The sequence below is a fragment of the Callorhinchus milii genome, unplaced genomic scaffold, assembly GCF_018977255.1.
Source record: "Callorhinchus milii isolate IMCB2004 unplaced genomic scaffold, IMCB_Cmil_1.0 Scaffold26, whole genome shotgun sequence".
Lineage (NCBI taxonomy): Eukaryota > Metazoa > Chordata > Chondrichthyes > Chimaeriformes > Callorhinchidae > Callorhinchus > Callorhinchus milii.
Window position 1 is genome coordinate 1,789,642 of NW_024704767.1, and position 27,566 is coordinate 1,817,207.

Below are 27,566 nucleotides of genomic sequence, written 5' to 3' on the forward strand. Positions count from 1 at the left end.
GTGTCGACCCACAACCTTCTGACTTAGAGGCGAGAGTGCTACCACTGAGCCACACTGACACAATCAGGGCAATGTCACCCACTGACTGCCCGGAATGACAGAAAGCAGATCCACCTCCATTGCAGTGAGTGGTATTTTCCTGGGATTGACTGGGCTCTTAGGAGACAGGCAGACAAGTCCACAGTAACGCAAAACAGACTAGGAGGTAGAGACACACGACCTCAATCCAAAGCTCTAATGGGTAGGGCAGCCCTAGCTAGTAGCATTTTTCAATGCACCTGCACTGCCTAACCGCTGTCCATACTTAGAATATTTTCCTCTTACCGTCTTGGATGTACACTGACTGTTTTTACTCTTCTGTGTGTGGTCCAGGAGCAAACAGTCTCTGGCGTGCCTCATGTTAATCTCTGGAGAGTCTGATCGAAAGGCGAAGTAGGATTCGAAGGAAGGAAATGAAATCTTTCAGATTCTTCCTCACAAAATCCCAGTGTTCAATATCAAGCTAATGGTCCTAGCTGTGTAAATACCTCACCACACCATCATCAGGATAACAGCAGCACTCACACAACTATACAGTTCTTTCGAATGTGGACGCATATGAAGTGGGATTGATAATAATACACAAGTCAATATTCCACGGCTGGTGTGTGAGTATGTGTGTGTGTGTATGTGTGTGTGTGTGTGGTCCTTTAGCAATATGTTAAAATGTAAGGTAAACAGGCTTTTGTATGACTATATGTTACCCTGGTTACACATTAGATTCAGCCAGTTACTAGGATACTACACGTGATTAGCAAGAGAGATAAACAGTCAGTTACATAAGAGGGTTTAAGTGGAACTATGCTGGTGGCAGGACATCAAGACAATGGGGATCTTGGCAAACAACCAGCAGAACCTGGCAATGCCATCCATTGGAAAAGTCCAAGTAACGGCCTAATGTGTCATTCAGGGTGCAGTAGCGGAACTTTGTGACATTTTTTCATCTTTGACTCATTCTTGAATTAATACTCCAATGGAAATATCAGTACTTGGTATCTATGTGTAAAGTCTATAAACCCTGATTGTGGAGTCCTGTAGCTCAGCGGTTAGAGCACTCGCCTCGCAAGCGAGAGACCTGGGTTCGATTCCCGGCAGGGCGAAAATTTGGGCAAGTTTCCTTACTCTACATGCCTGATAATAATCCTTAAGAAAAGAAATCAATAAGAATTTGGTCACTCAATCCACGACTGTTTGTGGGATGCTGCTGTGTGCAATTGGCTGCCTCGTTTCGCCCAAAAATATACAGTCAATTCACTCTACAGTATATTCTATGAAGTGCTTTGAGACATCTCGAAGATGTGAAAAGCACTATATCAAATGCAAGGATTATTATTATTATTGTTATTACTCAGCTGGCAAAGCTGTTGTACGCTGTGGAACTAATCCTCACAGAGTAGGAACATCTCAGAGATCCCCAGTCTGAACCAGGATGGAGGGAAAGATGTTACAGTTGACCTCAGCATTCCTAAGGACTAGAGAGGAAACAATCAGCCAAAGTTTTAGCTCCTTCAGTATTATAACCCCCCGCCCCCCCCACCACACACACACACACATCTCACTGAAACATGTGTGAGTGTGTAAAGCTGAGAACAGGAACAATCTCAGCTGTGTCGCCCCTCACGTTGATGGGTTTCTCCATGTGTCAGACACCCGGTCTCTTTCAATTGTTCTATATGAAACGTGTATCAAAGTAACACCTCAGTCTGGGTGTGTGAAACTTCCAACACAAATAGGTTTATTTTGGCAAATGGATAAATACAAGAATAGAATTACACTGATTCAGCAAACCCCCTTCAACATCCGCGACCAATTGTAAACACATCCTTCAAGGTACAAATGGAAATAAATGTTTTTACTAGTTTGGTTACCATACTTACAGGAAGGATATTGTAGCATTGGAGAGAGTGCAGTGTAGACTTACTAGGTGTTGTCAGGGATGAGTGGATAGAACTATCAAGAATGAATAGACAGATTGGAGATTTCCTCTCTCGAGATGAGATTACATGAGAGGGGACCTGCTGGAGGGGCTGAAGATTATGAAAGGATTTGATATGATGAATTTTAATAGGCTGTTTACTTATTGGTGAGTCCAAAACAAGGGGGCATAAATATAAGATAGCGAGTTGCAGATCTAAAACGGAGTTTAGGATGAACTTCTTCACGCAGAGAGTGGTGAGAAGATGGAACTCATTGCCAAAAGCTGTGGTTAAAGCAAAAAAGCATCAATGTATTTAAGCGGAAATTTGATGCTCACACAAGGGAGACGGGATTTAGAAGTGCATAGAAGAGAGACTAAGAAGAGTGGAGGCTCATATGGGTAAAAACACTGACACGGACTAGTTTCCATTCTGTAACGTGCTATGCAATTTTATATCTTTCTATTTCAGAATCGTCTGTAACCAGGTTCATCGAATACAGCTTTATGCCAGAGCTGTTGAGGATATTTTTCACCAGTATAAATAAATATGCGTATCATATAAGCATAATATGTAAGGAGTTAGATAGCATCATAGAAATTATAAATGCTGAAATAGGGCCATTTGATACACGGTGTTTTTGCCACTGCTATCTGTTTTTCTAAGTTTTTTTTACTAATCCCACATTTCAGTTTTTCCCACATGTCTTACTATCCTTGAAATCCCTGAGGAAGCAGCTAACATAAATTGCTTTCATATACTGCGCTCATAAGTCATGGAGGCCTGGTCTATTTTCCAGCATGTCAAGGGATGTGTACTTTGACTTTGTCACTTCTTAGTGGTCAGGATTTCCTCGCTTGTATGCATTGGGTATGCTCTGCTCAGCTATGCATAGCTGTATTGTTGCTGTGCATGTGCCAAACGGCCTCTTAAAATATGACTGCAAAATATTACAACAGTTAACAATTCACATAATTGATAATTTGGTTTTCCATCTCCAAAATAAAATCGTGAAGATCTTCCCAAAACCCCATCCGTGACGAGTGTAATAAAATGCAAGAGGCTTTGCTTTTAATTAAATACAATAAAATTCTGAGTGCTGATCAAATCAGATGCCACTCTGCTCAAATGATGCTTTGAAACTAAATGTTGCCCTTTATGGCAACCAGTTCGTAGTTTTTCTTCGGGGATTGTTGTGGTTCTATAGCACACTGCTCAGTGACTGATTCCTTGTGGTGGAGTTCAATGATGAGAAGGTAAAATGAAGTGCCGACAACTCCACCAATCATCGGTGCCAAGACAGGAACCCACCACCAGCCATCTCTAAAGCTGTTTGGGAAAAACAGACAAGTGTTAGATACAGTGTCATTAATAATAATAATAATAATAATAATAATAATAATAATAATAATAATCCTTGCCTGCAAGCATTGACACAGTCTGCTTAGCTTTATTTTTAAAAGCATGTTTTTTGTTTGTTTTTTGTTTGACCACTTGGAACTTAAAACCCACTGGCAGACACAGACTGCCAACACTACAAATCTTTCCATTATACGGTTATATTTTCTAATGGGAAATTCCTTCTTAGTGACAAATGCTTTGCTAGTGTTGGCAATCAGGGCAAGATAGATCCGATTCTCTCTGATGGAATACACCAAATTAACACTTGGTGTGTTGATTTCAAGATCCTCATCCTCACCTACAAGGCCATTCACGGCCTTGCTCCTCCTACCTCTCCAACCTACTATCCCCCTACCTGCCGTAACCTCCGTTCCTCTGGCTCCGGTCTGCTCCACGTCCCCGCCCAACCGCCTACTATCGGTGTCGGCCTTCAGCCTCTCAGCCCCGAGGCTCTGGAACTCCATAGTGCTTGGCTTCTTTTCTTGGGTTCAAATTTCTCTTTGAGGTCCTTTGACTTTTTTCTCCTTTTTTATTTTTTTTTTTTCTGATTTTGCTGGTATGAAATTGCAGTTACTTTGATGAAGCTCTATAATGAATCTTGTTGTTGTTGTTGTTGTTGTTGTTGGTTGGATCTGGTAATTTTGGTAAAATATGCTCTGGTTTGGCAGAGATTCATCAGGAAGAGTTATGACCTATCTTGCCTGATTGCCTTGTAAAACATTCTCTCTGAAGTCCTAGCTGGTTCCAATGGTCATTGTGTTTTTCCAATCAAATCCAATCTTCTTGTTAAATGCTCTGCAAATGTTTGCTGGACCCAAAAGCAAACAAATAGCAGCCGAAATACAAAATGCATCACCTGAAGGTCAGCGCACAATGTACCTGCAAACTAAGCAACACAAGCCTATGGAAGTCTGCCCTCCTCTGTGGCGCGGGCACGGGCTCTGGCAGCATCAGCCTCCACGGCTGCACACTCAACCTCATTAAGCCAGTCAGGAACCTGGGTGTCTTGTTTGACCCTGAACTGTCCTTTCTCCCCCACATCCGCGCCATGACCGGCACTGCCTACCACCACCTCTGCAACATTGCCCGACTCCGCCACTGCCTCACCCCTCAGGCTGCCCAAGCAAACCCTCACCTACCCTTTCGTCACATCAAGGCTCGATTATGGAAATTCCCTCCTCATCGGCCTTCCCAACTCTTCCCTTCGCAAGCTGCAGATCATCCAAAACTCTGCAGCGCATGTACTCTCATGTCTGTTGAGTACATACCTGAACACCTCCAGCCCCCATCCTGCCACTGCCGTGAAGAGGCGTGGCCCAAGGTCGCGAGCTGGATTGATGGAGCCACCGCAGTTGAAGCTCATTGAACAGCCGAGGACCAAAATGATGATTCCAATCACCACCGGCTCCAAGCCTTTCGGCACCCTGTCGTTTTTGGAGTCCAGAATGGCTAGCACGGAGAAGAGCAGTGCAGCTGTGCCAACTATCTGAGGAAAGAGGTAAAGACAAGCTCCATAAATCACACGGGCGGTCAGTTTAATAGCTCTATTAGCTCTGAGAGCCAGTACAGACTCAATGGGCTGAATGACTTCCATCTACCTTGTAAATTTCTATGATTTCCACAGTACATTTTCCCTTTTTCCATTTCTCTGTTTGAAAAATACCATTTACTGAATATATATACACACATATATATAATATATATGTGAGTGGTAATAAGTATGCCCACCTCGGCAGAATCCAGGATTGTATGATTTCATTAAAGTGGCTTGGTGATTACAAAATAAGCAACTGAAAGTAAACATTGGTCTGCACGCTATGAAGGCAAAACATCTGCTGTACATTTTGCGAACTTTTTGTTCTCACAATTTCGAGGCTTGTTGACTATTGTGGTCTAAAGATTACAGGCTGGTCAGAAAACTGGGGTTTTAACTGATATTCTGCCAGTCTGAATCATTCACCTCGTGTCTATTTGGCTGAAAATGTCTGCTTAATCCAAATGTTCAGGCAATTATTGTTAGGGTGGAACAGATCCAATGAGCAGTTGGCCAGACCATCTAAGTACGTATGGATCCAGTAATCGCATGGCAGGTTACACCACCACCCTGCAGCTCACATCTGACTACTATTAAATGTGAAGGACGCATAATCAACAACAACAAATGATACTTGTATAGCTCCATTCACATCGGAAATCAGGACAAATAATCAGGACGAGGGAGATAAAAGACACAGGACAATGAGCTTTATCCCATTCAATCTTTCATGGTAAACAATTTCTTGATCGTATATTTATTGAAAGTTACCAGGTTCAAGTGAGACTGGCATCCTGTGAAGTGACAACAATGTCGAAACAGCAATCGGAAATCGGAAAAATCTTTGGGCTGGCTTTGGGCCTGACCGTTTTGCAGAAACAGGGGAAAGTGGGGGGCGGTGGGGGGGACGACGACGACAACAACAACAACAACAACTTGCATTTATATAGCGCCCTTACCATGGGGTAGCGTGCTGAGAAGGGGGAATACTGATTACGAGTGATCATTATCACATGGAATATCGTATTTTTCAGCCCCAGGTGTTACAGACAATTAGAGGCGGTGCAGAGGAGAACAACGAGGGTGGTCCCCAGTCTTTCGGGGATGAGCTACGAACAATGATTAGATAAGATTGGGCTCTTCAACATTGAAAAGGGACGTCTTAGAGGGGACTTTTATAGAGGAATATAAGATTCTAAATGGGATTGAGAAAGTAAACCCAGAACAATACTTTGACAGCAGAACAAGAAGGCACAGGTTCAGGCATACAAAGGATAATGGCAGCTCATTTTTCTGTGTGGTGTTCTTGTGGTGTAATTTGAGGACAATCAGTAAGAAGTATTTTTCTATGTGTTTGCAGAATTTTACAGAGGAGATCATCACTGGCTGAATAAGCGCTCTGGGACACTGCCCTGCGTGAAGGGTATTGTATAAATCCAAATTGTTGTTGTTGGATGAGGGTTACTGGGATTGTTGGTGGAGGCCAGGACACTGGACTAATTTGATGCTTTAATAGAAAGATGCCAGGCTGGATACTGTGACAGGACAGGATCAAATAGGCTGAAGGGCCTTAAAAATTGTGCTTCTCTGGTGCTCTTGTGACAGTATTCCACAGGGCATTAACAGCAACAAAATTACATTTCTATAGCGTTGGGAGGATGTCCCAAGGCGCTGATATCTCAGAACCGGTCACTTCCCTACAAAATCAATTTGAAAGCTTGTTTTTTTGTTTACCTGGTCTGCAAAGCCATTCACGAAGGACAAATGCGGAGACGGGTAAGAAGAGAAGATTTGTGCTGTCGCATTTTCACCGGTAATTGTCAGGTTTCCACCATCGAATGCCATGAAAGCGTCTAGTAAATGTACAGACCACAGGTTACTGAACAGTCTGCCAATCCCATTGAATTTTCTCAAAAGCCAATATAAATCTGATAGTCTTACCATAATAGAGCCCAAAGACAGCTGCTGAACCCACAAAGGCTCCGACAAACTGAGCAATGCAGTAAATTGGAAACTTCAACCATTGAAGCTGACCCAGCACACACATAGAAAGAGAAATAGCAGGATTCAGGTGTGCCCCTAAGTCGATAAAAGACAGGGTTTGGGTGACGGACACAAATATTCTCCCATTTACATTATAAATGTTACTCACAATATTTCATAGCACCGAACATATGGCAGCGTCATCTCTTCACCTGGATATGGATTAACTTTTTAGAACTGCTGGCATTTTTCATATGGGCGACTGTAATTTTGTTAAATTCAGCATATTTTAATGATGATCTATAACATTGTACAGTAATATGTTTACATATTATAGAGCTGGTTCGCACACACAGACACACACACACACACACACACACACCTGGCTCTGAAGTGCCCTAACCTGAAGGGGATGCTTCCTCGGTTACTCCATGCAGCAGAACCCAAAGCCAACACTGAAAACATCTGCAAACTCACACTAACGCATGAACTTTACACATCATAACTTTCATTATCTTGTTGCAGGCTGTTCCCTGATCTCTGCTGAAACTACACGTTTATTAGAGTTGAGCTGACACTTGTGACTGCGCTGTTAACTCAACAATTCTGCATTTTTAAAGTTTTTATTCATTTAGAAATATTTTTAAATGAGATTTTATAGGCACTTTCCTCAAAGATGCTCACAAATAGAGATGGGCATTTTAGCATCATAACCTGAAAAGTTACTTTTAGTTGCTTCAAATATAAGTTATTTAAGGGAATTATTCAAGTTAGGACTCTTTGCCATACGTAGAGAAAATATCTTATAAAAATAGCAAATCAGCTCAAACTTTCAGATTTGCTGTTCTTAGCTAATTGTTTATTTGTTTAGAACTCCTGTTTTAATATTATTTTAAAAAGAAATCTCTTAAATAAGCATATTTATCTTTAGTGACCTTTCATTTTAGTGTGCTTTACAAATATGCATTTTTGGATTAAATTTGTAGTTTATATTGCTAGTTTGCAATAATGTTTAATTATTTTATAAATGCTCTTATCAGTGCAACCTTCTGACAGCAGCTGAAATGAATGGTTTTATGTTCAAGTTTTACGTTATCTCTCGACCATAAAGTTTATATCTAAGACTAGTTACACTAACCTTTATGTACCATATCGCAACAACAATCTGAAAGCACATTTGTGCTTTGCAGGAAAAGGGTTAATGTATCATTTGGAAGTTAAACTATCCACAATACTGCATATCCTTATCAAATAAACATATCATTAACAATTTGACAATGGAAGAATTTCAAAGGAAGTGAAATGTGGGGCATCAGTTTACTTAACTTTTGTAAATAAGATCCTTATTTTATGTTTTTTTTAAGTACAATTTTATTTTTCTGTATGTGGAATTGAATGCTTATCCAGTTGGGTTTGCTTGAGCTAGTTTTGCTTAGCTGACATGAACAAATAGGCCTGCTTCGTGTGTTTTATAAGTCATGGTTCTATGGACATAGTTGGGGAAGCAGACAATAATAGCAATAATAATCCTTGCATTTTGATGGAGTGTCTTATCACGTTTCGAGATGTCTCAAAGCGCTTCACAGAATATACAGTAAAGTGAATTGACTGTATATTTTGTGGGCGAAACAAGAGTAGAAAAGGGGTCGGGGTGGAGGATAGAGTGGGAATTGTCACATTTAACCTGAGTCTATACTTATCCAAGTTCTTAGCATTTCAGAGCGTGCAGAATCTGGCACAATCTTAATTTTTCATTTGGAAGGCGGTTTTCTGTAAGTTCTTTTATCGGATTCAGAGTTGAGGCTGAATTCAAAATTTTGCTAAATTCTGGAGGCTCCAAAATTCTGCATAAACGGGGCTTGTAAATCTAGGCGCAGGTGGAATTTCTCCCATTTGTTTGAGAGTTATGCACAGTGGAATTTAACAAGACACATGTCACTTGTAACAATTTCCAAAGTATAACAGAAACACATGCATATTTGAGATGTTTCATGACTCTAGCGAGACACTTCTAAAAAGCAATGTTAGTAAATTTGGATGTAAAAGGCTACGTTATTGTCCATGTTACAAATTTTCGAAATGTTATGAGGCTACCATAATCGTGAAACCCAACCTCCGCCAATTTATGACTGTCATTTGTTTGGTAGTGTTGCAGCCTTGAAATACACTGCTGTACCGAGTCCCTGCATAGAAAATATACAAGACTTGCAAAAGTGTAGGGTAAGAAAAAAAAGGTTGAGACTTCAGCGCTCCGATATTCTACCCCATGTGCAAGAGCGCTATACAAATGTAAGTTGTTACTGTTGTTATTGGCTGCGGTGAAGAAGCTTAATAATGAGCAGCAATTAATTGCACGGAGGGACAGAGAATTGATAGGAACCGCATCAATAATACGGGAGTAAATCGTCTGCCTGTCACTGGGACATTATCATAGAATCATAGAATTATACAGCACAGAAGGAGGTCATTTGGCCCATCATGTCCGTGATGGCTCTTTGAAAGAGCTATCCAAATCAGTCCCACCCCCGCTCTTTCCCCATAGCCCTGCAAATTTGTCCTCCCCATTATGCTTGATGTGTTAGCAGGCGGAACATCCCAAAGTAGATTTTTTATGACTCAAATACTGTGGAATGGCTATAGAGTGTATTGAACACATTCACATCGCTAACATCCATTTGTTTGTGGGGCGAGAAGGTTGGGAGTGGGGATTGCGCAGAAAAAACAAAAATGTAAAAATTTTGCTCTATTGGTTTAGAACTTTATCAGTTTGTTTGATTTGCAAATCTTGTTATCTTTTGGAGTTAGCATATCAGTAGGCTTTGCGTCTTTAGAAGAACATGTTTAAAAACAAGTACATTTAAGTTCATGAAAGATTAATCCACTTCAGACCTGGGTCACTCTAACTCAGAGCATGGTTGAGCACAACAGTTAACCATTGCAACTCTATTAGTTTAGAACACAATGTGCTTCACAGTGCAATTTATCTAATAGGTAAATAAAATACTGTAGCTAACGTCTAATCCACAAGCCTCTTTGATTTATCCAATTAACACTTTGATTTATCCAATTAACCAGTTTATTCAATTAACCAGTTTATTCAATAAATGTTCTGCGTTTGTGATTGAAAACTCAAATGATTTACCAAAGGCCATAGTGCAGAACTGCTCCCTAAAAATAATCCTTACCTTTGATATTGAACATATAACATCAAAAGGCACTTCCTGTGTAATTAATGTGAAGTCTAGCGCTGTGTATTGTGTGCAAATGCAGCAGACAATTCATAAACAGCAATGCCCAACAAACAGCCATGAAGCAAATGATTAATTTTATCTGGATGATTGTTGGTCAGGACCCTGGGGTGGGAGTAAAATCCCTACTCTCTTTTGAATAGCGTCAAGAGATTTTAAACCAGGCAGGCTTGATTTAAAGTCTCATCTCCTAAAGATAGCACCTCAGTAAAGTCTCAAAGTCCCCAAGTGAAGTTTGAACCCGGAATCTTCAAACGCAGAGGTCGAGAGTGCCACCAATTCAACCGAGCTGATACAATGCCTATTTGGCTGATGCTTCTTAAAATTATCAGCCCTAATCCGAGCAGAGTTGAGCGGCTGTCGTGAATGAAAATATCAATCTGAGCCCATAAAAGGAAATATGCTCTGCCAAGAATACAAGGGACAGCTAAGAAGGACTTAGGGACATGAACAGGTCATGGGAGCATGAACACTCACCTTTGCCAAAAGTTTTCTCTTTGCCAAGTGTGAAGGTACAGCGATCACCGTAAAGCAAATGCAGCATTGACTAAATAACCCTGAGTACTTGGAAACACAATCAAAATAACTTCAAGGCCTTCAAACTGGAGATTGTTAAATATTTCCTTTGCTTCCTAACTACACGTATTATAGGACCTGGCAGCGAGCTTGTTTATTTTACACATAATCATGCTTGTCTCTTACCTGATACTCCTATTGTTGCATAAGCAGCAATGGTTATTCCAAATGAAAAGCCAACGGAAGAGGTAATTATGTTACCATTCACTCCTCTGCTCAGCACTGTTTGGGCATTTGAGCTACAACCAAAGAGCTGAAACACAGATTTTTTTTAAAATAAAAAAACATGTTTTACACATGCTACTTACTGAAACATGATAGAGTCATTCACGTGGTCAGGATTCTGAAGCACAAACTCTGAAAATGCAGTGATCACTGGGACATCGCCTCCATAATAATAATAATAATAATAATCCTTGCATTTGATATAGCGCTTTTCACGTCTTCACCACGTCTCAAAGCGCTTCACAGAATATACTGTAAAGTGAATTGACTGTATATTTGTGGGTGAACGCGGCAGCCAATTGCGCACAGCAGTGTCCCACAAACAGTCGTAGATTGAAAATGACCAATTTATTATTGTTTTGTTTTTTTGGAGGGATTATTATTAGGCTCTGTGTGGAGTAAGGAAACTTGCCCAAGGTTTCGCCCTCTGCCTGGAATTGAGCTCAGGTCTCTCGCTTGGAGAGTCTGCCGAGTTTTGGGGGCAAAAATCATGCAATTCCATATCTCAGCTCAAAGTCTGCCACATTGCTTGATGCTAGACCTGATCTTTCTTCTTAAATTGCAATGTCACCTTTATATTGTAAATTTTTACTCCAACGATGGAGCAGTTATAATTCGATACTGCTTTACTCTGTTTAAATGCCTACTCACTCTTAAGTGGATTCTGCAGTCATTCCTGCCGAATTATCCCAGCTCCTCTTAGATGAATGCATTTATTGCCAGATCACATTACGTGCCAGTCAGACACAGCGCTTGATTGCAAAGCCTTAGGTAGTTCCCTGATCACAAATTACAGTGTAGTCAAAAACGATGCCACCTTCATTCCAACTAAAAGGTAACAATAATAATCCAGGCATATAATATCGTGCCTTATCACCTCGTTGAGATACCTGTGTATTTTCTGGGCAAAATGTGGCAGCCAATTGCGCACAGCAGTGTCCCACAAAAAGACGTGGATTGAGTGACCACTTTCGGAGGGATTATTACCCCCGGAAAGGGATCTGCTAATCGACTAACAACTGGGTTCCTTCTTACCTCCACAGAGGCATGTGGAGCAAGGAAATTTGCCTAAGGTTTTGCCCTGCCATGGAAGTTATGCACGAGAAATTAATATTTCTTCATGACTCAAGCAATTCAATAAAACGTGAAAAAAAACAGGTTACCCAAAAGTGCATACAATATTGGTTACATTAATTACTTTAGTTACATTTATTTTTTAAAAAGGATTTAAAGAATTAATACCTAAATATTTTGGCCCGATTTTGCACTTGTTTATAAATCAACTTACAAAATTGTTTGCAAATCAATGTGACTGCAACAACTAGCTTTACAAAAGTTTTTTTTTAAAAAGGAGGATAAAAGTTCTGTAGTCTTGCTGCAATACAACATGTTTTCAGCTGAAAAGATAACAGTATATTTCCCTCATACAAAAAGGAGAATGTATTAAATCCAATACTTACAATTAGTATGAATGTCCCGAAGCACTCTGCAAGCCCTTCTTTTAACAAACCGTTCTTTAATTTACATTTCTCTTTCCAACTTGTCTTTTGTTTCTCCATTGTTCCTCTTGGGATGAGACTGTGAGCTTTGACAGAGAGTTTGCTCCTGGCTTGTTTGGCTCTTTAAACAATGCTGCCCTGAACTTCAACGCAGGCAGCAAACATTGGGCACTTGCTGATAACATTGTCCCATCATCAGTCCTTCCAGGGATTACATCAATATTGGTTATTTGCACAAATGCAAACCCAGTTTTAGTTGCTTGGGAAGACTGGAGATTGCTCTACTCTTGGATTTTCAACTTTGGTGATTTACAAAATGCAACCAAGTGGGAAATATCCCCCCAAATATTGTTTTCCCAAATGAACAGATAGTCCCTGTCTTACTGAAACTCCAAAAGTCCAGTTAATCATTACCACTTTTTGGAAGATATAACGAAAGATGCTCGAGAGATAGAGAGAGCACCAGCTTACTCACGACAAGGTGGGAATTAGATTTGGAAGTGCAAACGGCTGAACAAAACAGAAGTGCATTAAATGTGATGTGTTTAACTGGAATTAACCTGGGCTATTTTGCTTTAAGGATTGCAATGTTCTGTCCGGCCATGTACTGCAAACAAGTGAGCTCATCAAAAAGGTCAGAGCTGTGATACAAGTTGTGTACAGTAGCAGAACTTTGCTTGCGGGAGTCCAGGTAAACTGGCTACCAGTTTGGAAATTTCAACATTGACTGGGAGGTTGTGGAAACAACTAGTGAATATTACAGAAGACAATCTGTTGTTTAGTATCAGCAAGCAGAAGATTCCAGCACATAATCGATAAGAAAGTGCTCATGTCCAGATAATGTTTTACTAATCACAGTACAAAGGTAGAATGTCATAGTACAAAGTACAATTTTTACTCGGTATCTGAAACAAGGCTTCCTTCTTGGAACTTCCAATGAATCAGCGATTGATCAGAACACAATATAATACCATATATATTAATAATCTTTGCATCTCATAAAATGCCTTATTACATCATTGAGATGTCTCAAAGCGCTTCACAGAATATACTGTAATGTGAATGAACTTTCATTCTCTATGTATCTGTCCTTCCAAGGCACATGCTGAATCTTACACATCCTGCTGTACACATCAAATGTTGAACATGCTATATTTCTGTTTATTGTTTCTCTTGCATTTATTTTCCATTCCCACTCTGTTGAATAGATGTTGTGTATGCTTGCCCACTGCTTTATCTGAGGATGAATCTGTCCTTCAGCTCTGCCCTTCAATCTCTCTTTCTCTCTCTCTCGCCCTCTCTTTTTTAATGTGTGAGCAGCAAATTCACGCTGTAGCTATGGTTCTTGTACCTTTTCCTGTTCTGCCCAACAATCCCAATTAATAATTCATCTCATGAAACAAGAAACAGTCGCTACATATGACTGTAAATTACATGTAAAGCACTTTGAAATGTTGGTAAAGTGTTGCGAAATGCAAGTTCTTTTTTTAAAAAACATTTTTATGGGTACATGAGCTTATATTTTTAAACACTTATCATAGAGTGATCAAATTAGTCTGTCCCAATGTTTTACCTTATATTAATGGTGTTACATGTGCTTCGTAATATAACAGGACATTGTTTCAATCATACTTTTATGAACATGATGTTGATCTTATTGAGCAGAGCAATTTTCCTATGTGAGGTTTGTGCAAATTCATTTATCCTTATCATAGAATGGTCAACTCTGTCTGTCCCAATCTTTTTCCTCATAGTCTTGGTGTTCCATGTGTTTAGTAGTATAACAGGATGTCGTTTTCAATTATACTTTTATGAACACAACGTTGATCTTTATTGGGTAGAGCAAGTTTCCTATGTGAGGTTTGTGTAAATCCATTTATCCAGCAGTGACTAATCAGTCAGGTGGGACCTTGGCTTATTATCTGGCACCTCTGACAATGTCGTGCTCCTCCATCACTCCTCCGAGTGTCCACCCGGACTAATGCCACTTCAGCATTTGATTTAATTAATAATAATCCTTCTATTTGATATAGCACCTCATCACGTCAATGTCTGAAAGCATTTCATAGGATTGACTGTAAGGTGCAGTGACTGTGTATTTGTAGGTGGTAACTCAATGGAGATATAAGCCATTGGGTGTATATCATTAAAAATTGCAGAGTTCTTGTGCTTTAACATACCTTGGACTTTGGACTAATTGTACGTGCAAAACATGTTGAGGAATACCTGTTATCTGGCAATATGTCCCAACCTTTGCCTGTTATGAGCCTTCATGTTGTATGAAAAAGACACTTAGTTTACTTGGAGTGTCTTGATACAAAACAATATAAATTCCCATTTACAAATCAAATCTTAGTTTGCTGTAAAATTTCCTGTCAAATGTTTGGGTTTCACAACAGAGTAACTTTGTCAGGTTATTGTAAAACTCCCCACTTTCTGTCATGCAATGTGATCCTGCAGGGCAACATTCAACAGCTGTAACCTTTCTGCAGATGTTTTTATGTGTAAAAGTGGTGGGAGTGTGGGGACAATGGAGGATATAAGCTTTAACAGCAAAATTGGCAGCGGAAAGAAGAGTTAGACTTCAGTACAGTAGAACTCAGTCGATTTGATGAAAGACAGTTACTACTGGAGTTAACGTGATGCTCTCAGTGCATAAAATATAACAGAACGGGGAGAAAAAATAAATTGGAGAAACAGTTTATCTGAGTAAGAGTTGATAAACTCCTTCATATCCAGTCCAATTTCCCGTTCTCCAGGATTCCTTGACAATCCTCCCCAACTTGATTTGCCAAATTCCTGTCTCGAATCATTCTCATTGTTGTCACTTTCCTCCCTTTCCTGAACGATAATCATTTGCTTCCCATTGCTCGCATTCTGTCTTGGGACCATTGCTACTTCAGTTCCAGTACTAACTCTTTTCTCACCAGAGCTATTGGCATGTCCTTGTGTTGACATTTTCATATCTAAGACAGCTGCACTCTTCATTCATAATAAATCGCGTCTTCCTACTGCCATTATTTCCAAAGTTTTCACCTCTCTCTTTGCTGCCTTTATTGCCACCGTATTCTGCCGTTTGCTTATCCACAATCACCGCATTGTGGCTTTTCCCCCAATATTACCATTTCTGTTTCTGAAGAAATGCCATTTCCTATTAAATGGAGTCTAATTTGTGCATTGGGTTAACCTGTGCACCCACGTGCGTGAAAAGGGATTTGTAGGTGCCTTTGATTTTGCAGTTAGCATCTCAAAGGGGTTCAAAAGACTTATTAACAAATAATAATAATTCTTACATTTGGTGTAGCACCTTTTCAAGTTGGGAGGCTGTCCCAAAGTGCTTCAAAGGCTATGCTGGAAAGGGTAGTGACTGTATATTTTGTAGGCAAAGATGGCAGCAAATTTGCACACAGCAATGTCCCACAAAGACCTATGAGGTGAATGATCACTTTTATCTTGAGGGATTGTTGGTCAGGACACCAGGAGAAATGTCCACATGAAAATGCAGACGGACCTGGGTTTAACATCTCATCCAAAGAACGAGTTTGCTCAGCCCCTGAGTTTCGATCCCTTAACACAGGCTGGGATGTCATCAAAAGCAAGAGTGTGTGGGTGAAATCTTAGCTCCCTGAATGATAGTATTGAATTACAGTATCTCAGTTGGCTTTTTTCCAGTAAAAGCACATGTCTTAGAAGCCAGTTATCTCCATGAATCACTTGTATGGTCAACTGATTGTGGTGGAAAAGTAAATTTCCGATAAGAGCAATTCTTTACATAAACAAATTTCTTTGTGATGAAATTAAATGTTAACAAGAACTGACTGTACACACAAATTGTTCCTGTGTCTCGGCTTTGTCACGTACTATATAAAGTAAAGTAGTGCCCAGATCATATAAATCAACAGCAAATACTTTGTTCCTCCGAATTTATTGCATATGAAAGAATTCCAACTGCTGCATGTGTATTTTTCCCTTAGAATACATTATCTATTTGATGATTGGGTTAGACTCATGTGGAATATACAATCAAAAGATAAGGGGATGGCAGACAGAGTATGTGACAAGTTTATACCACCAGAGGGAACCAAGTTGCCTCGTTCACACACTACATTTGAGCATCCATACCCACATCTACACCCCCTTCCCCCATTGCCTGGTATGGTTTCCCCTGCTTTGCTTTGTTAACTGTATGTGGGGTTCTTGTTGTCTGTGTTTAAAGTAATGACTTCAGAGTAAGATGTTTTGATTACATTAATCACTGTCAGCCTCTTCAGGAATTAGCTTCTTTGATGTAAACTTTTGCTGCAGGAAAACAGGAGAAGCTAACTGGATACACACATGCTGGGAATACAAGCTTGTCAGTTTGGACGAAAAATTGTTATGGTCTGACAAAGCACTTATTGCACCAAGTGTCGTGGTGCAACCGTCAGGGAAACTAATTACTGTGTTTGTTTTTACTTCTAACTAGTTCTATTGTTTTATGCAAACGTTAGAAGACGTGTTATTTCCTGGAAACCTCAATGTCTTGGGATGGTGGATAATGCAGTGTATTGATTCAGCAGCAGCAAATTGACAACATCATTCATCCCAGATGATATGAGGTGACATCAGCCATGCAGCCTGGGGTTGGAACATCAGAGACCAATGGGGAAAGACATAAATGACAGTATATTAATAATAATAATTATAATAATCCTTGCATTTGATACAGCACCTTATCATCATAGAGACGTCTCAAAGCGCTTCACAGAATATACTGTAAAGTGAATTGACTGTGTACTTTACGTGTCCCACAAACAGTTGTGATTGAGTGACCAGATTATGAGTATTTTTTAATTTAGTATTACCCCCAAAAAAGCGATCCACCTACCGACTGACAACCGGGTTCCGACTTACTGCTAGGTGTGGAGTAAGGAACCTTGCCTGTGTGATTGCAAAAACAGGCTTGGAAAGGAGTTGAGAAGCGTGCTTACTTTACATCAGTAAAATAAATTGTTCTCTTTTTAAACAAACGAGCAATACACAAGAAAGGGGAGGAATTGTCGACCGGATTATTTAAGGTGTTTCCAAAAAGCAGCCAAGCAAAACGAAGATACTGTGTTTAATTGATCAAAAGAATAGGCTTGTTCTGAAGCCAGTCTTGTAACTTTACAGGACATTGGCTTGGAGCCCGCTGTGTGCTCTGTTAAATTAGCGTTTATTTTGGACGAATTCGGTTTCGCCGGCTCAGTTTGGCAAAAGTTTTTTATTCTTGTGTATGTGTGTGTACTTCTAGATTTCATTTTTATTGGCAAAGAGAAATCCCAGCTGTGGAAATGCGGTCAATACTGTGCTGTCTGAAGGGCTATGGGAACAGTCAGTCACTCGTCAGTCTCCGGCGATCCCTGAGATTTGATGATGCCTCTATTGTCTTCGCCATTGCCCCAGGAAGACTTCAATTTAGATTAAGTAACACAAAAGTGTCATGGGGAACAGAGGGCAGAAACTCAAACATTATTCAATGATGGGCGAAGGTATCGCTACAATAATAATAATCCTTGCATTTGATATAGCGCCTTATCACGTCTTTGGGACGTCTCGAAGCGCGTCACTAAATATACTGTAAAGTGAATTGACTGTTGTATTTTGTAGGTGAAACCACAATTGGCTTTCTTGTGCCTGATGTTTCAATTAGACACGTGGGCAAGTGACCAATTTTATAGTACCTTCATTCCCACGTCGGCTCCTATCGGTGTAGTTTATATAAACGATTCACTCCAGTAGATCAGGCAAGAGAGATTGCCTCCACACGCAGCTGCGAATGTGGTCCACACAGAAACAAAATGTGAGTCCCTTTAAGAGGAGGGCAGATTAGGCAGATAGTGATTCCACATCAATTTCATTCAGTAAATGGGATACAAGTAGAGAGCGAGAGAGAGAGAGAGATGGAGGGAGGGAGGGAGGGAGGGAGGGGAGAGAGTCACAGGAGCAATCTGTCTGACTTGACATGGATCCAGTTGATGGAGTGTGATGTGAAAGGCGTTGGTTCAAATGACTGAGCTTATAGAGTCTCTACTGAGAGGCATGATTTACACCGACATAACTGCAGAATTATTTGCTTGGCCCATTTGCTGCAATGGATTGATGAGCCAGAAATGTCCATCTTTATTGTATTTTTTTTTTTGAAACTGGTTGAAATGGCACCGACGTGCTTTTATTGTTGTTGTTGTTGTTGTCGTCGTCGTTTGGGGTTTGATGGGCAATCGAATCAAAACAAATTAAATCCCTTTAGGCTGCTGTTTGCCTTGAGGTCTTATGATTAAAAAGGTCAGTCAGTGAGATGACACCAGAGTAAGGATGGACATGTCGTATTATTCCTGTATCCAGTTTTTGAATACAATATCACATGCCTTTTCTGTTGTAATTCTATATGGTCGAGGGCTACTTTAATTCTTGTGCTCCACACACCTACAGGAGGCAGCCAGGTAGAGCTGTGGGTGATATCCCCCCCCCCCCCCCCCCCCCACCACCACCACCCACTTAATAAATGTCATCAACACGTTTATTCCAGGTCGGTCAGTGCAGGTGATAGGAATGAATGAAGTGTTCAAAATGCAAAAGGCAACTCCTGCACCACTGTACAACACGAATCGGACCCTGTGCAAAACCGTGCATTGGGGGGGGGAGCAAAAAAAAAAAGGGGGGGGGGATGCAGAGGCAGAATTAGTTTGTTTTCATCTTATTTCTTTTCAAAAACTTAAAAGATTCTACAAGGCTCGTCCAGCCCCTTCTCATCCTGATGCCCAATAAGAGAGAGACTCAGAGTGACACCTGCTTATATATATTACAAGGCCACACAGCAGCCAGAGAGAAAGTCAGTCCTGAGCAAAGCCAAAGCAGTCAAAAAAAAATACAATCAGAATTCTCGATCCCCTTCCACTTTTGGCGATCTGAACCAATCGATATGACTTCGAGTGAAATCGAGTTCCCCAGTGAACTGAAGGCAGATCCGACTTCTCTGATGGCATCTCTGCAGCTTCTGCCGTCGCCAACACCGAACCTGGAGATCAAATACAAGAAGGTCTGTGCAGCATTTTTGTTGTTGTGGTTAGTGAGTCAGAGGTGTGTGCTTTAGAAGGGGCTTTGAGTTAGCACTGAGGAAAGTTGTTAAACGTCTTAAAGAGAGAGAAAGAGAAAGACACACACACACACACACACAGAAACAAATCAATAATTTATAATTAAATCAAATAATTAAGTCAGAAATCGAACACACACACAGACACACAGACAGAGAAACAGAAAAGACACACAAGACACACACACACAAGACACACACACACACCACAAACACACACTGTGTCTGCAACCTTGTTAGAACTAAGTCCTGTTATTGACCTAAAATGATCAGTGTATAGGCAAATACTGTACTTTTTTTTTTTAACGTGGAACCTCAGTTGTCAGTGTTTTCTGTTGAAAAAGTCCACTAAAGAGATAGGGTGTATTTGCTCCTGTTTCTGGCTATCAGGAAGCACTTCCATTCATTTTATCACACAGATAAAACTGTCCCAAACAGGAAAAGCCAACAACTTTCATTGAATCAGTCTTTTTTTAAAAAAAAACTGCTTTGTACATACACGATGTACACATCAGACCACTACAGTGTAGTGCCTGCGCTCATCTTTTAACTTGTTATGAGAACAGGTGGTTTCTCCTCGAGGTACATCTCATCTTGAGAGGCAAATAAAACTGACAAATAGCAGTGTGGAGCCGTTTCCTCCTCCTCCCAGCATCAGCCCGGCTCAGGGGTCCACACTGACAGTACAGTACAGCATTCCCAGAGAGGACTCGTGCAATAACCACAGCAGCAACGACAAAGTCCCCGTTGAATTTACCGGCTTGAAAATTGCACTCAAAACGCTTTGGCTCCGAGCAAAGCAAAGCAAAGCAAAGCAAAGCCCGACGTTTGCAGTTTTGTGTTTTTTTTTAATAAAAAAAAGGCTTGTGGATGTACAGCTGTGAGAGTGCTGTTGCTGTTGTGTACAGTCATGTGGCTCCATCTCAATCAGGGATTATTGATGCACTTCCAGGTCCTCTGTGGTGGACTATGGATGTGCTGTGTACGGTGATAGATGCTGTAGTGTACAGGTTTGGGTGTGAGGCGCGCAATGATGGGCGTGTGGTGTACAGCTATGAGTGTACAGTTACAGCTGCTCCAGTGCATACAGGTATGTGTGTATTGTGGTACAGGTGCGCAGTGTACGGGTATGAGAGTGCAGTGTACAGTTATGAGTGTGCAGTGTAAGGTATGAGTGTGCAGTGTACAGTTATGAGTGTGCAGTGTAAGGTATGAGTGTGCAGTGTACAGACATGAGTGTGCAGTGTACAGACATGAGTGTGCAGTGTACAGTTATGAGTGTGCAGTGTAAGGTATGAGTGTGCAGTGTAAGGTATGAGTGTGCAGTGTAAGGTATGAGTGTGCAGTGTACAGTTATGAGTGTGCAGTGTAAGGTATGAGTGTGCAGTGTACAGACATGAGTGTGCAGTGTACAGTTATGAGTGTGCAGTGTACAGTTATGAGTGTGCAGTGTACAGACATGAGTGTGCAGTGTACAGACATGAGTGTGCAGTGTACAGACATGAGTGTGCAGTGTACAGACATGAGTGTGCAGGGTACAGGTATGAGTGTGTTGTGGAGCTGCTGTGTGGAAAGCCTGGCAGTATGTCAGTAACAACAACCTGATGGCATTTCCCCTCAACAGCGGCGGGGTTGGATCTGTCTGCGACGTGTTGATGGCAGTCTGGATTGGAGGCTGTACTCCCCTCAGGCTCTCAGAGGGCTTGTTGAAGGGCTATTGGCAGCTCCTCTGTAGTCAGTAATTGCTCTGATTACCCGTGGTCTCCCGAAGGATCACTTCACAGACCCTGGGCAGCCAGCATTTAGCCCCCAAGTCAGTCAGATCGTAGGGGATTTGACGTTGATATAATCCAACTTTGCTGAAAAGAGTTGGGTGTATTTTTCTTTTGAGCATAGGGTTAGGGTGGGGTTAGGGGGGGGGGGATATTTCTATCGAGGAATCATTGAGGGGTGCAATCAAGATCTGCTCAAATACCTTTCAGCTCTCGTGGTGCTGTCACCATAAATAGACAGGCATCTGCGAATGTAGTTGTAAGTTGAAGGCTTCACCATTCTCCACACATCAGTTGCAACGTCGATTAACCTTTTTTTTTCAAAAAGAAAAACCCCGACTTAAAAGTCACGCTTCGCCTTGTGCATCTTCTCCCTTTGGTGCAACGGGAGAGAGGGATTGATACAGCTTTCTGGACCTCAGGACACCACGATTTGTGGAATTATTGCAAATCACTCAGTGGATCTCGCCCTGGGAGCCTCTGCGTTAAATCATTTGTTGCCTTCTTTTCTTTCTTTTTTTGAACTCGACCTGCACAGTTATGATTATTTTTTATATGCAGAAAAGGTGATTTTTTTTGGGGGTGAGGGGGGGTTGGATGTAACAAGAGCAAACACCACCCCCCCACCCACCCTCCCCTCCCCTCCCCACCTCCAAATCTGTCAGAAGAATAAATGCACCTCAAAACATGTTGCAAAGTGTTCTTGTTCAACGCATTACAAGCGGGACCTCGGCGGGGGAGCAAAAGGGGGGGGGGGGGTGGGGGGGGGAGATTTATAGGTATTTTTGTGGGTTGGAGGGAGAGAAACTCGGTCCCGTCGAGCCCTTTAATGCAGTATCCACTTTCCCCATTTATTATAAAGAGAAAACAAACAGATGAACTGGGGAGAGATTTGTAAAATGATCCTTCGATTTTTTTTCCCCCCCCCAAGATCTAATTGGTAATGAATCTGTGTCCTTTCACCATATGGTAACTCACCTACATAACACCAGACCCCCAGTCACACACAAAAAAAAGTCAGCTAAAAAGTGGGTGTCTTAATTTTTTTTTGGGGGGGTAGTGGGGAGTTGGGAGGAGGTAATATCTCCAGTGATTTTTTTTTATATATAGAGAGTTATTTCACCCCTTCCCCACTCCTCACACCCTCCAATATCCTCTTTCAGGATTCTTGTGGAAGGAAAAAAATAGTTAAAAGGTTACATAACACACCCTCCCCCCAAAAAAAACCCCCCCCCCACACACACACTGTAAAATTAATTAATAAAAGGACAAAAAAATTAAAGCCTCCCTTCCCACATTCTGCATTTAATGATTTCCACCTAACCTGGGGAGAAAAAACAATGACCAGAGAGAGAGAGAGAGAGAGAGAGATTGAGTGTGTGAGAGAAAGAGAGAGTGGGGTTTTTTTTTCTTGTTATGCCAACAAAATAAGATTTATTGAACGTCTTATTTAGACTCGGGCCTTTTTAAATCGATGTTGGTTGGAATTTCTCTTCCTTTATATCATTCCCACGCCTCGCAGTTTTAATCCGAGAGGACATTGGGCATCAAAGAGAGAGAGAGAAATAATATGGAGAGTTCCAATGATCGTTTTCATTGTTGGATTAACTACACTCAAAGTCTGCAATCACCTTAACGTTTCCAAAGCTGTCAGTGAATAACCTCATTTCCCTTTTTTTCCCCTCACATCAGCATTGCATGTCTTAGAAACGATTAAAAAGCCAGTTAAGCATTTTAATTCAACTGAAGTCAAGTCTCGCCACACAGCACTTTGACATTTTCACCCCCTAAACTACCTGGTTATGAGCTTATGCAAAAATAAAAACGTCCAGAGCAAAGTGAGAATAATAAAATGCAGAGTGTAAAGGAAGATGCCAGGTGTGCATAGTTAGCACAAGTATTTTTTTTAAAAAAATCTATTTATCAGCTGTGATCTATAAATATCTATAAATATGCAGGTTCAATTGCCATTAAAACAAGGCAAAGTGGCTTTGCTGGGCCCAGCTCAGTCATTAAACACTGAACTCACCCCTCTGTGGCTTTTTGTGTCTTGGAGGAATGGCTGGGGTTGGTAGCTGCCCACTGCAAGGCAAATTTTGTTTATACTATGTATTTAAAAATGCGCCACACATTTGAAAGGGAGTTGCAAATATTTTGTGTGGGTACAGGAATAGAGATTCAAGATCTGTTCAGGAAAGACATGCATTTATTTCTCTTTCTCTCTCAACCGGCGGAACCATCTGCAGTATAGATCTACATGTTGCAGTCACTCTTTCTGACTCATTTCGAAAGACTGTGTAGATTTCATCCAAGCGTTTAGAAGCTTGTACCTAAATTCTTCCAGTGAAATTTAAAAAAAAACCCACAGCATTTTTAACTGAGAAACTTTTCAATCTGAAAGACCGAGTGCAAGGACACGGGTTAATGGGAGAAAAATGGGATAAGTCACAAATTAATGGTGAGATGAAGCCAATCTTGGCTTTTACATGCCAGAAGATTATAAGAGGAAAGGAAAGAAGTCTCAAGAAAAATAAATTGATCGCAGGGGGTAATGTAGTCAGTCTTGGTTTCAGTACAGCGAAAATGTAAGGGTTTTATTGTTCCATTTTGCGTGTTAATCTCGTCCCTTTTAATAATAATGTTGCAGATTTTTTGTCATAACAGGACACAATAACTAGAGAAAGAACCAAGACTGTTTACACATTGAAATTGGCTTCGGACTTTGTATGTATATCTTAAACAAGCTCTTAATAATAAAACCAAGATGAGTGATAGTGAACTGGAAATAAACCACCAAGTGACAACAGGATGGAATAGGACATGAAGTGGAGGCAGAGTGACATTTCAACCCATTAATCCACAAACCTTTCTCTTCATACAAATCAATTTGCTTGCTCAATTTTCCCAAGTGTTTTGTTTTGCAATTCCTGCAAATACAGATGACAACCTTAATTTTTTCCCCCGCAATCTGCTAACCTATCTTTCACTAATATTTGAAACCGGGAGAATGTTCTTGCGTGTATTTAAATGGGAAGTTATTATTTTACTTTCAGCGTTTACTAATTGTAAATCCTCAGTCAGTTGCACCTTGAGTGATTGATTGATTCCACATTAATCCCAAGATGTATTTAATCAAAAAACACACCAGGGTGTATTATTCAGCATTATATTCAAACTTGTTTTACTTTTTTTTCATGTAATTTGCTAGTGGCTGAACCCAGCAACAGCTGGTAGGGCTTGTCAAACTAATCACACGATTTGACAAGCGGTGATAAGAGATCTGTGCGACAGATTGAAACAGGAGAATGTCTCATCTTCTCATATCGTTTAAAGATAGAAAATATTAAGATTTAAATTATACATCTATTCTGTGCATTCTTGGAAGTGTAGCACAGGCTGTAAAGAATGTTTGCCTCTCTACCTGGCTGGTCGTTGGTTTGAGTCGCTTTACTACAGGGCAGTTTGCTTCTGGACTGGCCAGAGTGCCATCATGTAACACAGCAGGCCAGCAATATTGCGAAGAGCCATAAGAACTTGGGGTACATTGTGTGCCAACGCTGGTGGCACTGTTGACATCAGTCATTGAGTATGTCCCAATTGGGCCCAAATGTTTTGGGGGAAAAGCAACTCGAATGATAACATGAACAGAAGGAGAGCTGAGGGCAAGAAATGTTTTATCAAACAAAAGTTTTAATAGTTCCAAACTTGTATTTCCATGCGTAATTCTAAAGCGACCTCGTTACATTCATTAACTTGTTCGAAACGACACGGTGACGCTTCAATTTGACATGACAGAACCCATTTGGGTTTCAGCAGTGAGTTCGATACCATTTAGGGTCTAAATGGGACAGCGGATACGAATCAAAACATTTCACTGCTAACTAGTACCCTGGTTTGGGTGAAACCTGACTCTAAGCATGTAATGGGCTCACACTTCGAGAGAGTACAAATTGGACCTAATTTTCCTACATATTTTTCTTTGAGTCAGTGTTTCTTTTCTACTCGAGCACGAAGGTCCCAGGAGACAAACAAGCCCTTGATAATTTGCTTATTCTCGCGTTAAAAAAAAGAAGCCCTTTAAATTTCTGCACAAAGTGGTTGTGTGTGTGTGTGTGGGGTGGGTGGTGGGGGGGGGTGTGAGAGAGAGAGAGAGAGAGAGGAAGGGTCTTTGTAGTTGACTCCCCCAGCTGTTTAGTTTGCCTGTGAGCAGATCTTAAGGGGAGTAGAATCTGGAATAACAACAACATCAGTCTTCAGGAGAACCTCTCTCTGGAGAGTTTAGACCTTGTTTAAAATGAATCGAATCGGTGGTAATATTGCACAGCACATGATCACCAAAGGGTTTCTCGAGTGCATTTGCCCCCCTCCCACCACCCCACCACCCCACCCCCAACCCCCCAACCCTCTTTAAAAAAGGAGGCTGGTGACCAGGCTTACATGTGTGGCTTGTAATTAATACGGTCCTCCACACCTCCGACACAGTGATAGGTATTTGCACTGTCTGGGGTGATAAATGTCACAAATTAAAGCATTGCCGGTGGTTCCAAATCATTTAGCGATTTTGTGTCACAAAGTTCAGTGCATTGGGCATAAATCCTGCCTTGTAAACAGCGGGAGCAGTAATGAGCTTTTCTCCACATTTCGGTAACGTTACATCAAAAATCCCAAGAAAAAGGATTTCCAGCAGAGGAGGGATGGAGGGAGGGATGGAGAGAGGGAGAGAGGGAGAGAGGAGTGTTTTATTTTTTTTGTGTGTGTGTGTATATATATTCGTGAGACATAAGGGTTGGCTCTCTAAACGCTGTGGTTCGTTACTCCACACCTTAATCTTGCAAACGCAGAGGTTTTGTTTGAAATTTGTACCTCGGATGTCATGCCTCGTTTCATGTAAAGGTTAATCACTTTGAGCTGTCAAGGGGGATTTTTTTTTCTTTCTGTGTGTGTGTGTGTGTGTGTGTGCGCTCCTTTAAACACTGATGGGGCTGATAGCATTCCAGTGCCCACTTATATCTGGGGCTGAGAATGATAACGTTCAGCTGTGTTGAGATGCAACTTTCATCACCATCTATTTCACTTGACGTGAGTCAGTGATTCTGCTTTAATTACATCAACGACACCTACTTTATAAAACAATTTTTTTTCTCTCTGTGTGTGTGTGTGTGTGTGTGGATTGCACAAGTTCATGCTGATGATGCACATGCTCTTCGCTCCAGCAGAGATGTCAAACGATCCCCATTGCAATTCAATGCACAGCTATATTTTGTACATTTCACGTCGGGGGGACGTTCCACGCCTTCTCTTTATTTGCAACCAGACCTGGTTTTGACTCCCAAGTGTTAGCAATACTCCAAACCAACTCGTGTCCTGCAAAACCCCAGAGCTCGAGTGACGAGGCTGCTTTTGTAGCACCGAGTGGACTGACCAGGCGTTGAGTGGAGAGAACATTTCCAAAAGGAGTACCTCAATCACTTTGGTCTGAATGGTAGATTCCACCACTGTGCAGGTCAGTGGGGCTCTGCTATTTGTCTCTGACCCAAGTGATCTGGAGTCCTTCAGATCAAAACTAAGTCTTGCTGAGCTGAGATCAAACGGCCTGAGGTAGGGGCAGTGCCGGTGATTCATCACTCCAAAGTGGGGCGATCGGACCCAAACGGAGCCGTTGCAAATGAAGTTGACATTCCTGCAATTTCTCGCGTTTGATCCCAGGATCGATCATTCACTTCGTAGCATTAATTTTCATCCAGTGATGGAACCTCCTGTACTTACACACACACACACACACATATATGTACACACACACACTAAGTTATGGATACATAAATACATCTTTATACACAAAAACACATGTACATGCTGGTAACATACGCAGCCAAATACACATACACATATATATATACATATATATATATTATACCCCCCCCAATATACATGTATGCACTTGTATACATACATACAGATCCATTGCATATGCTAATGCCATTAACACCACATGAATGTGTCTGGAATGAAACAAGGCTCTATATACAGGCAATTTTTAAAAGATCATTATTCTAAAAAAAATAATCTGACCAAATCCTTTAAACATCGGGATGTACAATCGATAGATAAAAACGAGTGGCAAAATGATAACTATCTATTTCCCTTGTGTACCCTTATGAATAGCTTTTACACAGGATAACAAGGTTATAAATGCCAAATAAAGTTGCGTTTTATATATTGAAATTAAATCTCGCAATGCCCATGCCCATTGTATTATTTA

The 27,566-nt window shown here is 40.9% G+C and overlaps 2 protein-coding genes across 2 annotated transcripts in view; one reads left to right on the top strand and one right to left on the bottom strand.

Moving 5' to 3' along the window:
- Nucleotides 1-1,751: 1,751 nt before the first annotated feature.
- LOC103187108 (aquaporin-9) lies at nucleotides 1,752-13,030 on the bottom strand. Its single transcript, XM_007906461.2, has 6 exons — nucleotides 12,383-13,030; nucleotides 10,824-10,950; nucleotides 6,832-6,969; nucleotides 6,625-6,743; nucleotides 4,625-4,842; nucleotides 1,752-3,284 (listed from the first exon to the last, which is right to left on the bottom strand). The coding sequence occupies exons 1-6, from the start codon at nucleotides 12,479-12,481 to the stop codon at nucleotides 3,098-3,100; spliced, it is 888 nt and encodes a 295-aa protein (XP_007904652.1). The 5' UTR covers nucleotides 12,482-13,030; the 3' UTR covers nucleotides 1,752-3,097.
- Nucleotides 13,031-19,104: 6,074 nt separating this feature from the next.
- Nucleotides 19,105-27,566, top strand: part of LOC103187113 (retinal dehydrogenase 2) — a 38,037-nt gene continuing 29,575 nt past the window's right edge. Inside the window, exon 1 of the mRNA XM_007906469.2 lies at nucleotides 19,105-19,478. Within this exon, the coding sequence (XP_007904660.1) occupies nucleotides 19,197-19,478 (282 nt within the window). The 5' untranslated portion in view covers nucleotides 19,105-19,196. The remainder of the gene's footprint in view (nucleotides 19,479-27,566) is intronic.